The sequence below is a fragment of the Amblyraja radiata genome, chromosome 8 (genome assembly GCF_010909765.2).
Source record: "Amblyraja radiata isolate CabotCenter1 chromosome 8, sAmbRad1.1.pri, whole genome shotgun sequence".
Classification (NCBI taxonomy): Eukaryota; Metazoa; Chordata; class Chondrichthyes; order Rajiformes; family Rajidae; genus Amblyraja; species Amblyraja radiata.
In genome coordinates, this window is record NC_045963.1 from 11,039,124 (window position 1) to 11,053,522 (window position 14,399).

Sequence of the window (14,399 nt, forward strand, 5' to 3'; positions counted from 1 at the left end):
CAATGAGGTGCAGGTACAATGAAAATCTTGTCTGCAGCAGAATCACCGACACTCAGTCTCAGACAACACAACAAAAACATATTATGCATAAATTACACCAATTCTACAAGACAGTGAAAAAATAATGCAAAGAAAACAAGGCATTTATACAAAAACACACAGTTATAAAAACAAGACAATGATAGAGCAATGGAATGGAGTACTTTATTGTCACATGTGACAAGGCACAGCAAAATTCTTTGCTTGCATACCCAATGTATACAAATAGCGGCCACCTACGGCACTGACAAAGTATGCCGGATCCTCCTTTTGTTCCCTTCCCCCCACAGCGGTCACTCCCACGCCAGGTCCGCATTGTCTATTGTTTTCCCTTCCTCCCCCCTTGTCCATTGTTCTCCCCCACGTCGCAAGAAGTGATCCAGTGTTCTGTTGTCGAGGTAGGCTAAAGGGCCTGTCCCACGAGCATGCGACCTGCATGCGGCAAGCGCGACCAAACCGGAAGCGGGGGCCGCGTGGAGGTCGAGTGATCCGTGTACAGGGCCGGCCCCACCAGCATGCGACTGCATGTGGCGAGCATGACCAAACCAGAAGTGGGGACCGCGCGGAGGTCGAGTGAGTGACGTGAAGTTCGAGCGAAGTCCGCGCGTGACGTACGGCGTCAAGACGCTGCGTATGCCCGTCGAGGCGGTGCGTACGGCGTCGAGGCGGCTGCGGGCAGGCCGTTGCCGCGCGGAATTTTTGAACACTCAGTTTTTCGGAGCCCCGAGTGATGTCGGGACCAGCTCCGTACAACTCCATACGGCTCCGGCGATCGAAGTGGGACCGGCCCCGCGAGGCCGTACGGCTCAGGCGACCACGTTAGGTCTCGTTTGCCGCTTGCAGTCGCATGTTCGTGGGACAGGCCCTTTAGGGTTAATGTTGTGTAGGATGGTTCAAGAACCTGATGATTGTAGGAAAGTAGCTGTTATCAAACCTGGTGGTGTGGAACTTCAGGCTTCTGTACCTCGTGCTAGACACGTGTAAGCTTTTAACACGGGGCATAGTTATTTTTTAAATTGTTTTTCTTAGTACATTTGTTTGTGCTGCGTTCAATGAAATGTATCACATGATTCCAATTAAAATAAGGTGAGAACAATAAGAATTGATTTTGTATTTTCAATCACTTGGCAGGATGTAGCGGGTAGAATGAATATTGATAAAAGTTTTTATATACAAAACTTTTATTTAAAATCTTTAAAACTATGGTGAGTGATGGAAAGGCTCCCGAAAGAAACACACCAAAGCTACAAGCAGAGTTCTTCAGAGATGAATAATCTATTTGAGCAAAGAATTGTGTATCAGTATTACATGCTTTTCTTGTTTGTTTTGGATGTCATAGGTAACAATGTCTCAATAAATCTGGAAGTGGATCCTAGACACCTGAAAATGTTGCCTGAATGCTGTTTCCTTGGTGCTGATCATGGTATGTGTTCCGAATAAATTAATGTTACATTTTGCGCTTATTGCTGACCAACTTCTAAAGTATATACATTTACCCTTAGTGGTAGCTCCGCTGAAGAATAAGCTGAACACTAACATGCATCTTTGGTAAGTGGTTTACAATACTCTCCCATTTTGAGTGCTGACTGAAATTTAATAATCTTCACATTGTTTGGTTAAATAAATTCATTGCTGGTGGGCTTTTTTTGTCCCAGGTCTCCAGAGTGTACTGTGCTGCAAAATCTAAAAGATATATTGGAGATAGACTTTCCATCCAAAGCCACACATGAGAAGTCTGTAAGTTACAGCCGCTTTCTGTTAAATAAACAAACTAAAAGTACATTAATTCCGCTTACCTTACTGAAAACTTTACTCAGCTATTCTAAAATATAAGGAATGCTGCACATTTCTCAAAATGTAGAAACCTTTGTAAATACTTGGAAGTATTTCATTTGATGCTTTTCCTGGGAGTCTATTATATATGTGCTTTACACAAAAGTCAAATCATGTTTCATTTCCATGAATGTAAAGCAAAACAGTGCTTAAACATCTTGCCATAGAAAACATGGTATAAATGTAGAGACGGCTCACTCTGTGATGGATCTTTACTATGTATGAACAAAATCCTTAGAGTTACTCAGTGAGAATTATTTTTAGCATTTCCATTTTATGGAAGGTTGTTATCTCAACTATAGATAATAACAATGCTTCTAGCAAATGGGTGTATAAAATATTATAGAAATCATTGATTAATTGTGCAGGAATGGTGAGACCATTTTATGTTGTGCTGTGAGTAATGCATCTTCCTGAAAAAGGAAATCAATGCCAATAAACCTTTTGGGGTACTTTGTAGGGCAAATGACCGAAGTGTCAGTGGGGGAGCACTTTGGGACCTATGGTAATAATTCGATAGTTTTAATGTAGTTATGGAAAAGGATAGGACTGGCCCACAAGTTAAGGCGCTAAATTGGGACAAGGACAGTTTTGGAGGCATTTGGAGGGAACTTGCACGGGCCGATAGGGAGAGCCCATTTGTGGATACGGGGACAAGGGGGGAAAAAAGGAAGCATCTATCAGATTTAGGTGGAACGTTTCCTTCTGTGAGTATAAGAAGTGTAAGAGAGCAACCAGGAGGGCAAAAAGAGAACATGAAATGGATCTAGCAGACAAGGTATTTGAAAATCCTAAATAATTCAACATGTATGTTATAGGTTGAAAGGTGGCTAGGGAAAGCTGAGGTCCCCTTAAAACTCAGCATGGCCGTCTTCGTGTAGTCGCAGGATGAGACATTAAAGGAATATTTCTCATCTGTTTTTTTACTGATGAGATCATAGAAACTAAGGCAAATAAGTTACCCTAGTGATTTTAAATCTCATTAAAGTGGATAAATCCTCAGAGCCTGACCAAGTATTCTCAGATCGTGTGGGAAGCTAGAAATTGCAGAGCCCCTTCTTCAGTGGTAAAACATTTGTTGGAGGTGGTTCGGGAGACAGCATCTGTCAGCATTTGGATAGGCATGGGCTGACCAAGGGTAGTCAGTATGCTTTGTGCATGGGAAATTGTGCCTCACATATCTGAGAGTTTTTTTTTTAAAGAGGTCACCAAGGGGATTGGTGAAGGCAGGGCAGTGTGCATTGTCGATATGGATTTTACTAAGGCCTACGACAAGGTCCCACTTGCCTGGCTAGTTGGTGAGCCATTCAGATCCAAAATCTGCTTGGAAGGAGGTGTCAGAATAATTGCAGTGGGTTATTTTTCTGATTGGTGGCTTGTGACTAGTGGAGTGTTGCAGGGGTCAGTACTGGATCCACTTTTGCTTATTATTGACATTAATGATTTGGATGACAATTTAGTTAACATTGTTAGTAAATTTGCAGACAACACCAAAATTGGAGGTACAGTGGACAGTGAGGAAGGATATCCAGTGATTAGATATGCTGCTTTACTTCATGCTTTCTCAGGGCTCTTCGAGTTTAACGTTGCATAGCTTCAAGTATAATTCCAGCTACATGGATGCAGCAACAACTATGATATTCACCTTTACTTTTGTTGATCAGTAAAGTTAGCAGGCAATTGCCCAATCATTGATCTTCCGCCTGCCTGCTTGCAGATTAACTTGATCCCTTGTGCCTTTGGGAGTTGGCTCTTGCACTTGCAATGGTCTCTGCTACTAGCAGTGCAGGGAGCAAATATGTTCCAATCCATTGCATCGTTGTATGGTCGATAGGCATCTGGCTTCATTACATCCGAGGGAGCAACATGCTCTCTGACACTGTGGATTTGGGCTAGGGGTTTGGTAGTGTAGAAAATTTGGTCTTTACAAACTTTTGCTAGACTTGCAGTGCTGATCTCCAAAGATTTTCCCTTCAGCGCTGTGACCCCCTCGTTTAGTCTTTGGTCTCTGGTAATAGAGATGTCTTGGCTGAATGGGCTGAGCATCAAATACAATGAAGAATCCTTTCATTTAAACGACAAGTAAAAGTTGTAATTGAACAACTTTTAATCATTGTATTGATAACAAAATGATGATTGGGACATGAGCAAGGTGGATGAAAAGCTGAGTCAATGAAGATGTTCCAACAATTTTAATGACATGTTGCACATAAATTAGCCTTTTCCAGGATAGCAAAGTTAAGCACTTAATATTATTAATATACTAATACTTTATACACTAATAATTACACACTAATATTAAGGCAGTCATCTGACATTGTAAGAAATTACATTGCAGGCTGTTAAAGACAGCCCTGAATGTCTACGATGTTTGTAGTCAATATGGTGTCGAAGAATTCTGAGCAGGATGTCATAGACATAGAAACATAGAAAATAGGTGCAGGAGTAGGCCATTCGGCCCTTCGAGCCTGCACCGCCATTCGATATGATCAAGGCTGATCATCCACTTAGTATCCCATCCCTGCCTTCTCTCCATACCCCCTGATCCCTTTAGCCACAAGGGCCGCATCTAACTCCCTCTTAAATATAGCCAATGAACTGGCCTCAACTACCTTCTGTGGCAGAGAATTCCACAGATCATGATGATCAATGCATCTGTTTATTTGGCAGAGTTTTAGCATGGAATGTGGGATTTGCTATGCATACCGACTTTCCTCAGCCATACCGGATCAAGTGTGTGATGACCCCCGCTGTGGACAGCCATTCCATCAGGAGTGTCTTTACGAGGTGAGTGTAGTTCAAAGCAGAAACTAGAAATGGAGATTGGTAGGTTTTTTTGTGTATAATTAAATTTATAATGTTTACATCTACAGTGGTTACGAGGTCTACCTTCTTCAAGGCAAAGTTTTAACGTCATCTTTGGTGAATGCCCTTACTGTAGTAAGGTATGAAGGGAGGAGGGGGGAGGGAATGGAGAAGGAGGTGGGAGGGGAGGATTACATCATAACATTTCTGCCATGATATCACTCACATCAGTAATGATGCACTTTTCTCTTCCCTTATTTTCCTATACAGCCAATAACAGTGAAGATGACTTCAAAGAGATGCTGAATATCCAAGTGCTTTTTAAATCATCCATTACATTTGCTCCACAGCAGTTAAATTAAGTAAACATTTTATTTTCACAAACCATGACCATTTACTGGGCCATTAGTTAAACTGTTCTGCTGGCCACTGCCAGAATAAATCCACGAGCAGTGTAAAAATATGTACTTAAAACAACAGAAGTATTATTAATATCAACAAGACTAGGACTGCAGCACCATATCGGAAGATGTCTGATTTTATTTTTATTTGATCCGGAGGCACTACTGAAGCTGCAGCTGGACCACGGAACTTTGCCTCTCGTCGATCAGTCGTTATAACTTCGGGCTTCCTATCCCTGATCTCAGATTGTATTGAAGGTCCAGTTGCCTCTTCCTGACTTTGAACAGCCATTGCAATCTCCGGCATCCTTGCTTCAACCCTCAACAGTTCTGAGCATTCACTACCACTCGAAATTTTACCTCTTCCTTTTATTTGCTTCAGTGCAATTTGTCTTGTTGATTTCTGTCTTGACACAGGCACCTGAAAGAGGAAAGAGTTAATTAAAACACTTCCAATTGCTCCTTTATTGAAAATTATATGTAGCAGAGACAACTCATTATGTCTCTGCCAATGATAGTGAGTAATGCCCCTGTCCAACTTAGGAAACCCAAGGTTTCGGTGCAGTTCCTGGAGGTTTTTGTCAGTCTCCCTACCTGCTTCCACTACCTGCAAACTTCGGGAACCACACGGAAACCTTGGGTGGGGCGCAAACTCTCCCGAGGTTTCCGTTCAGGTTTCCTAAGTTGGACAGGGGCATAAAAAAGTTTGAACATCAATGTAAACTTGATGATCTATTTAAACTGGATAGTATTTGTGAACAACCTTGCAAGTTTTTGCATACCACTTGTACATGCATGCTACTGTAAATACCAGCATCTTAATTATAAAAAGTACTTTGGCAATGTAAACATTTTCTTCAAATACAGGTTAGTGCAAATATGTTGTGATAAAGCAACACATAATTGCTACCATTGCATTTGTTATTATTAAGTTAAAAACTAATGGAATAAATAAATGAAACCAACAATGGCTGTAGAACAGAAAATAATAAGACCCTCCAAGGAACAAATATCCATCAAACCATCAGTTTGTGCCATTATTTGCAATTCAGGGTATGAACACACCCATTTGTTGAAACAAAAAGCTGAATGATCCTATACAGCTAAATCTTGCCTTCAACTGATGATTTACATTTTGCTTCAATAGCTATTGATTATGCCTTCCAAGCATCAGCATTTTTGAGTTGTGGCACATGTCCCTGCAGTTAGTACCACGCTCCTGGTAAAATGGCAGCATTATTATCTCAAGGATTTCAATTTGATGTTCATACTTCAGTTAAGCCAGTTTTCTGCTAGACACCTCAGGTGGAAAAGTGCTTTTTTGAAGAGCTAATGCAGTAACTAGCAACCACATTGCCAACATCAACTAGTACTCTTCAATTTATGTTCCTTGATTGTAAAGTGCTTAGGATGTCCAGATTCATGATTTCATTAAATAATACACGCTCAGGATAAAAAATACCCTCACGATTAGAAACCCCTTTGCCACCTTTTCTCAGGAATGAATATACATTGCTAGTGTAAACAAAGTCAAGCATTAACATGTTCAGAGCATAGTCACTTTCAAGTCAGATGGTCCTGGAAATGTAGTGATAAGTTATGCAGAAATCCTGCACATATATGCTGGGCCAATTGAAAATCCTCAGGTAAACCCAAAATGCTGGAGTAACTCAGCGGGTGAAGCAGCATCTATGGAGAGAAGGAATGGGCAACGTCTCAGGTCGTGACGCTCAGTACTGATATCAGGAGTTTACAGCTGTTTAAGCTGTCAGAAGTATGAAGGCAGCAACATTTCAGAATGGTAATGGAGATTTCATTATGTTTTCAGTAAAGTTAACAAAGTGCTTTTAATTATGAAATCAACTGGTGATAAATTTGGAAAGAAAGAAATGTGAACTAACTATCATGTCTGAACAAACTAGCGGATGAGAACAGGCAAGTTTCTGCTATAGTTCCTAATTGAACTAAATTACAGTGCTGGGCCTTGTGCATGATGTCCTTTCTCAACAATTAACAAATTGTACAAAAATAGGAGAATAACATGGTTTAATTTTAGTTTAGAGATACAGCGCAGAAATAGGCCCTTTGACCCACTGAGCACGCACTGCCCAGACATCCCCACAAACTTACACTATCCTACATATATATCTTCGCTCAGCCCGCCTGAACCTATCTGAACTCTTGGTTGCTGGACATTTTAATTCTCCCTCCCATTCCTCCACAGACCTTTCTGTCCTAGGTCTCCTCTGTTGTCATAGTGAGGCTAAACGCAAATTGGAGGAACAGCATTTCATATTTTGCTTCGCTTAACAGTCCAGTGGTATGAATATTGATTTCTCTTACTCCACGTAGCCCCGGCATTCACTCCTCTGCCCAAATCACACTAGCTTCTCATTGTCACACTACAAACAGCTAACAATTTCCTTTATTATCATTACTTTTTTGCATATCTTTCATTCTTTATCTCTTCACATCACCGTCTATATCAAGTTCAAGTTACATTTATTGTCACATGCACCAATTGGTAGTGAGATTTGAGTTACCATACAGCCATACTAATAAAAAAGAACACAACACACAATAGAATTTAACATGAACATCCCCACATAGTGGAATCAACGTTTCCCACTGTGAGGAAAGGCAACAGTGAGTCAGCCTACAGAGAGGAGGTCCAACACCTGACAACCTGGTGTGCCAACAATAACCTCGTCCTCAACTCCAAGAAGACGAAGGAAATTATTGTCGACTTCAGGAAGGTCAGAGGGGGCAGACATACCCCCATCCATATAAACGGGACTGAGGTGGAGCGCGTCTCCAGCTACAAATTCCTCGGGGTACACATCTCGGAGGATTTGTCCTGGTCCCTCAACACCTCCAAGCTGATCAAAAAGGCACAGCAGCGCCTTTATTTCCTGAGGAGGCTCAAGAAAGCCCACCTGTCCCCCCAGATCCTGACCAACTTCTACCGCTGTACCATCAAGAGCATCCTGACCACCAGCTTCACGGTATGGTACAGCAGCTGCACTGTTGCGGACAGGAAGGCACTACAACGGGTGGTGAAAACCGCGCAGCACATCATCGGTGCCCCGCTCCCTGCCATGGATGCCCTCCACCGAAAACGGTGTCTGAAACGGGCTGGGAAGATCATTAAAGACCCCTCCCACCCCAACCATGGACTGTTTGCCCTCCTCCCATCAGGGAGGCGGTACAGGAGCCTCAGGTCTCGTACCAGTAGGATGAGGAACAGCTTCTACAATTATACCGTCGCATTGCTGAACTCGGAGTCCCGCCGTTAGATTTCTCCGGTCCCTCCGTCCCCATTGTTTAATTATTCTGTATTTTTGATTGTTCTGTATCCTGTTTTTTTTTAAATTACTATATTGCACTACTACTACGGACTGACGCAAAACTGCATTTCGTTGTACCCATATTCAGTATTTGTGCAATGACATTAAAGTTGAGTTGAATTGAAAAAAAAAAAAAAACAAAGTTCAGTCAATTTCCTTTTCGTTCACCCGTGGTCGGGGCCTCGAGCCCTCTGCAGTCGCCGCTACGGCAGCCCGATGTTCAGGCCCTCTCGCCGGGATGATCGAAACTCCGACGTCGAAATGGAAGAACACAATCAATAGCTTGGAGTTTCCGAATCAGCCACTTCTTACCGGAGACCGCGGCTCCCGAAGTCTGCAGGCCGAGCTGGGCGGAGATTCACCACTGGCGGCCCTCGGCAAAGGGATCCCAGCTCTCCGCGATGTTAAAGTCGGCGCCGCCCGCAGCTAGAAACTCCGCAGACCACAGCTCCAACACGGCAACCCAAGTAAGGCATCGCCCGCTCCGCGATGGTACTTCAGTGCTGCGCCACTGATGAAGCTGAAGCTCTGGCCGGTCTCCGGCAGGAAAGGCCGCGCCAATCCAGATGGTAGGCCGCGAGGAGGGTGCGAAGATGCGGCTCGGAGGATCGACGCATACTCGACCAGGTAGTGAGATTCCTCCCCCCCCCGCAATCCCCAACATATAAAAATACTAAAAGACCTCCAAAACAAAACTTTTTGGCAGACTATCTCTCATTTCCCTTATCCCTAACCAGTCTGAAGAAGGATCTCAACCTGAAACGTCACCCATTCCTTCTCTCCAGAGATGCTGCCTGTCCTGCTGAGTTACTCTAGCTTTTTATGTCTATCTTTGGTTTAAACCAGCATCTGCAGTTTCTTCTTACACAATAGAAACTAGTGAAATAACTGGGAACACTTGAGAGACTGCAGGATAGAATTGAGAGAGATAAAGATGGTAATAACGAGAGGTGAAGTACTTTACCAGAGATAATTAAAATCAGAAAACAGGACTCCAATCCATACAGTTAGAGAGAGAGAATTGAAACGGATTAACCATACTAATATTGAATGGGAAATGAGGGCAAAATATAGAAATAATTGAAAAACATTTTGCATCCTGCAGTGGCATCTCACCGAAAGCCAATACGTCTATTTTTGGCAGTTAAATCGCAATGTAACTGTTAGCTATAAAATAGTTGGAGCTAGCACATTGTTCAGATACTGACTCTTCATCACAACAGTTGGATTAACTATAGTTATTAATTCAATCAAATTAAAGCATGATGCAGCCCAGGAGGAAAATTGTATGGCCAACAATTAAAGAGCAAAACATTTAAATCTTGGAATGAGCCATCTCACTGATGTCATAGAATTGATTCTGGGTTTGCATGGTTGAAGTAGCTATTGCATGATCCAGCTAGACTTAGATCCCGTGAAAGAGAGCCCCTGTTAGTTGAAGGTGGTTGCCAGAGGTTGCAGGTAGTGGAAGGTCTTACCTTCCACTACCTGCAACCACCTTCAACTAGCATCGCAACTGACTTTGACTAAAAAATTACCGATTTTTAAAACGGCAACCTATTTTTAGTCGCGGCTGGTTTTGAATTTTTTGAAGTAATCGTCGGAACATAGAAGAAGCGGTAAGCATTTTCGAACATTAGGGAGACTGACAAAAACCTCCGGGAACCGCACGGAAACCTTGGGTGGGGCGCAAAGTCTCCAGAGGTTTCCGTTCAGGTTTCCTAAGTGGGACAGGGGCATAACTCTGCTCTCACTCCCCATCCCCTCCCCACTCGTAACAAGGGCAGAGTCCCCCTTGTCCTCACCTTCCACATTACCAGCCGTCAAATACAACAAATAATCCTCCGACATTTTCGCCACCTCCAACGGGATCCCACCACTGGCCACATCTTCCCATCTCCTCCCCTTTCGGCTTTGGGCAGAGACCGCTCCCTCCATAATTCCCTGGTCAATTCGTCCCTTCCCACCCAAACTATCCCCTCTCCTTGCACTTTCCCTTGCAACCGCAGGAAATGCTACACTTATCGCTTTACCTCCCCCCTTGACTCCATTCAAGGACCTAAGCAGTCTTTCCAGGTGCGGCAGAAGTTCACCTGCACCTCCTCCAACCTCATCTATTGCATCCGCTGCTCTAGGTGTTAGCTGCTCTACATCGGTGACACCAAGCGTAGGCTTGGCGATCGCTTCGCCGAACACCTCTGCTCGGTTCGCAATAACCAACCTGATCTTCCGGTGGCTCAGCACTTCAACTCCCCCTTCCCCTCCCATTCCGAATCCGACCTTTCTGTCCTGGGCCTCCCCTATTGTCAGAGTGAGGACCACTGTAAATTGGAGGAGCAGCACCTCATATTTTGCTTGGGTAGTTTACACCCCAGCGGTATGAACATTGGCTTCTCCAATTTCAGGTAGTCCCTGCTTTCTCCTCCCCTTCCCAGCTCTCCCACAGCCCACTGTCTCCGCCTCTTCCATTCTTCTTCCCGCCCCCTCCACCCTCACATCAGTTTGAAGAAGGGTCTCGACCTGAAACGTCACCTATTTCCTTCGCTTCATAGATGCAGCCTCACCCGCTGATTTTCTCCAGCATTTTTGTCTACCTTCAGGAATTAACTTAATGACTTTCCTTTTACAATATGCAAAAGTGTTGTCATTCCATTAATGTTTATTTGATTAAATTCATAAATAATTTTAAATAAATCATTCAACAAACAATATTTTCAACCGCTCAATATTAGCGATGCTGTTTGTGAACCATGGTGGAATTTACCATAGCAATAATATGGAATTCCATCTGAACTATAAAATGGAAAGCAGGATTTTCTGCTTTGATGAGTAAAGAACTTGCATGAATTAGTAAACTGAATCTTGTTAAACCCACTGATGCTTTATGAGCACAAAGAGGATGAAGAATTAAGAGATGTTCTTTTAGGAAGGAGATGAGAAATGTTTTAGTCACATGGTGGTGAATCTGTGGAATTCTGTGCCACAGAAGGCTGTGGAGGCCAAGTCAGTGGATATTTTTCAAGGCAGAGGTAGATAGATTCTTGATCAGTACGGGTGTCAAAGGTTATGAGGAGAAGGGAGGAGAAGGCAGGAGAATGGGGTTAGGAGGGAGAGATAGATCAGCCATGATTGAATGGCAGAGTAGACTTGATGGTCCGGATTGCGAGGTACAGTGAAAAGATTTTGTTGTGTGCTATCCAGTTAGCGGAAAGACAATACATGATTACAATCAAGCCATTTACAGTGTATAGATAAGGGAATGACGTTTAGTGCAAGGTGAAACCAGCAAAGTCCGATCAAGGATAGTCTGAGGATCACCAAAGAGGTAGATAGTAGTTCAGCACTGCTCTCTGGTTGTGGAAGGATGATTCAGTTGCCAGATAACAGATGGGAAGAAACTGTCCCTCAATATGAAGGTGCAGTGTTTTCATACTTCCACACATTTTGCCTGATGGGAGAGGGGAGAATAGAAAGGAGATGAGAAGGAATCTCTTTAGTCAGCGGGTGGTGAATCTGTGGAATTCTTTACCACAGATGGCTGTAGAGGCCAAGTCAATAGGTATTTTTAAAATAGAGATAGATAGATTTGTGATTAGTACGGGTTTCAGGGGTTATGGGGAGAATAATAATAATAATGGATGGGATTTATATAGCGCCTTTCTAATACTCAAGGCGCTTTACATCGCATTATTCATTCACTCCTCAGTCACACTCGGTGGTGGTAAGCTACTTCTGTAGCCACAGCTGCCCTGGGGCAGACTGACGGAAGCGTGGCTGCCAATCTGCGCCTACGGCCCCTCCGACCACCACCAATCACTCACACACAGGCAAAGGTGGGTGAAGTGTCTTGCCCAAGGACACAACGACAGTATGCACTCCAAGCGGGATTCGAACTGGCTACCTTCCGGTCGCCAGCCGAACACTTAGCCCATTGTGCCATCTGTCGTCCCAGAAGAAGGCAGGAGAATGGGGTTAGGGCAGAGAGAGAGAGATAGATCAGCCATGATTGAATGGTAAGTTGACTTGATGGGTTGAATGGCCGAATTCTGCTCCTATCACTTATGATCTTATAAAACGCACCCGGGCCTGTGTGACATGCTTCCACCGACTAGCTCTTTCCAGCGAGCATAGAATGCACTGAGCTTGTCGAGAAGGGATGCATTGCCTGCAATACTGCCCACCTTGCTTTGTAGACCATTATAGCACACTGTAATCAAAGTAATTAACTTATTTAATTTGGACTTTAAGTTAATCATTCTTTATTACTGTAAAATGTACTCAATTGCATGATTGTGCACCATATAAACATATTATAGTCATAATTGTAATGGTGTTCCACTTTTGGACAAAAGCACCATTTGCCGAATCTTTCACATATTACAATGATCTGCACATCACCCAAGAGCCACTTTACATGGACATCCAAGTAACCTTTATTAAAATTATACTTTAGTACAATAGTCATGCCTTACTTAACTAGAAAATGCATTATTCAACAATTAAATGCCTTTTCTCTTTAAGACAGCCATTACTAATTTTTTTCTGCTCTGACATATGCTACGGTGACAATTAACCTTTACTAATTCTGCATTACTTCTGACGTTACACTTAATCACATCGATTGTGAGCTTCTTCGCTGAATATTCAACAAATTCTAATGCAACCAAATGCAAAAACTAAATGACATTCCTGTCTGAATGCACTGCAAGTCTCCGGCCATCTTGTGATCCATTTCTTTCAACTTAAAGTCACCTTAAAAAGTCTTGCATGTGCACTTCTCATTCATTTGATTAAAATCCCTGTATCTGATAGTCAATGGCACCTTTGCTCGAGGAGTAAAACACAAAGCCTCAAATAATGGAACGTAGATCTCATTTCAGGGACGACCAATTTCACATGAAGGATCCCAACCATTCAACAGATTTTTCTAAAATCATAAAGGCAACCAAATGCTGCATTGAGGCACAATAACGGATGCATACTTTTCACCCTTAAACAATATAGTTCACATTCAGACCTGCCTGTCATACATGAGCCATGGTGGGTATTATGGTGGCTGAAAAACAAATGAAAGGAACCATTTTGAGACTCTCCAAGATGGCGCCCAACCCAGGCGACTATTGTGTGCTGGTTATAGAAGCGGTTCTGGAATCACACATTACAATCGCTCCACTCTGTTAAATCTCTACTCCTACAGCAACATTTCTTACTTTGACTATGATATTCCCTTATGTATCTGTACACTATGAATGGTTCAATTGTAATCATTTATTGTCTTTCCACTGACTGGATAGCAAGCAGCAAAAGCTTTTCATTGTACCTTGGGATACATGACAATAAACTAAAACTGAAGGTAAATCCACTTCCATTGAATACAAGGTGTACAAAAATGCTGGAGAAACTCAGCGGGTGAGGCAGCATCTATGGAGCGAAGGAATAGGTGATGTTTCGGGTCGAGACCCTTCTTAAACTCAGTTACAGTGGCTTGCAAAAGTATTCATACCCCTTGAACTTTTCCACATTTTGTCACGTTACAACCACAAACGTAAATGTATTTTATTGGGATTTTATGTGATAGACCAACACAAAGTGGCGCATAATTGTGAAGTGGAAGGAAAATGATACATGGTTTTCAAATTTTTTTACAAATAAAAAACTGAAAAGTGTGGCGTGCAAAAGTATTCAGCCCCCTTTACTCTGATACCCCTAAATAAAATCCAGTGCAACCAATTGCCTTCAGAAGTCACCTAATTAGTAAATAGAGTCCACTTGTGTGTAATTTAATCTCAGTATAAATACAGCTGTTCTGTGAAGGCCTCAGAGGTTTGTTAGAGAACATTAGTGAACAAACAGCATCATGAAGCCCAAGGAACACATCAGACAGGTCAGGGATGAAGTTGTGGAGAAGTTTAAAGCAGGGTTAGGTTATAAAAAAATATCCCAAGCTTTGAACATCTCACGGAGCACTGTTCAA

The 14,399-nt window shown here is 42.7% G+C and overlaps 2 protein-coding genes across 7 annotated transcripts in view; one reads left to right on the forward strand and one right to left on the reverse strand.

Moving 5' to 3' along the window:
- Window positions 1-6,929, forward strand: part of fancl (FA complementation group L) — a 72,041-nt gene extending 65,112 nt beyond the window's left edge. For both annotated transcript variants that reach the window (XM_033025173.1, XM_033025172.1), the window contains exons 10-15: window positions 1,379-1,462; window positions 1,542-1,587; window positions 1,695-1,776; window positions 4,543-4,659; window positions 4,746-4,817; window positions 4,948-6,929. In XM_033025173.1, coding sequence (XP_032881064.1) covers window positions 1,379-1,462; window positions 1,542-1,587; window positions 1,695-1,776; window positions 4,543-4,659; window positions 4,746-4,817; window positions 4,948-4,983 — 437 coding nt within the window. In that variant the 3' untranslated portion in view covers window positions 4,984-6,929. The remainder of the gene's footprint in view (window positions 1-1,378; window positions 1,463-1,541; window positions 1,588-1,694; window positions 1,777-4,542; window positions 4,660-4,745; window positions 4,818-4,947) is intronic.
- The window catches only part of vrk2 (VRK serine/threonine kinase 2), a 91,373-nt gene continuing 78,983 nt past the window's right edge, over window positions 2,010-14,399 (reverse strand). For 3 of the 5 annotated variants that reach the window (XM_033025170.1, XM_033025169.1, XM_033025166.1), the window contains 2 exons: window positions 5,125-5,499; window positions 2,010-2,020 (listed from right to left, as the gene is read on the reverse strand). In XM_033025170.1, coding sequence (XP_032881061.1) covers window positions 5,146-5,499 — 354 coding nt within the window. In that variant the 3' untranslated portion in view covers window positions 2,010-2,020; window positions 5,125-5,145. Of the gene's footprint in view, window positions 2,021-4,047; window positions 5,500-14,399 lie in introns of those variants that run through there. The other 2 variants (XM_033025167.1, XM_033025171.1) reach the window with 2 other exon arrangements.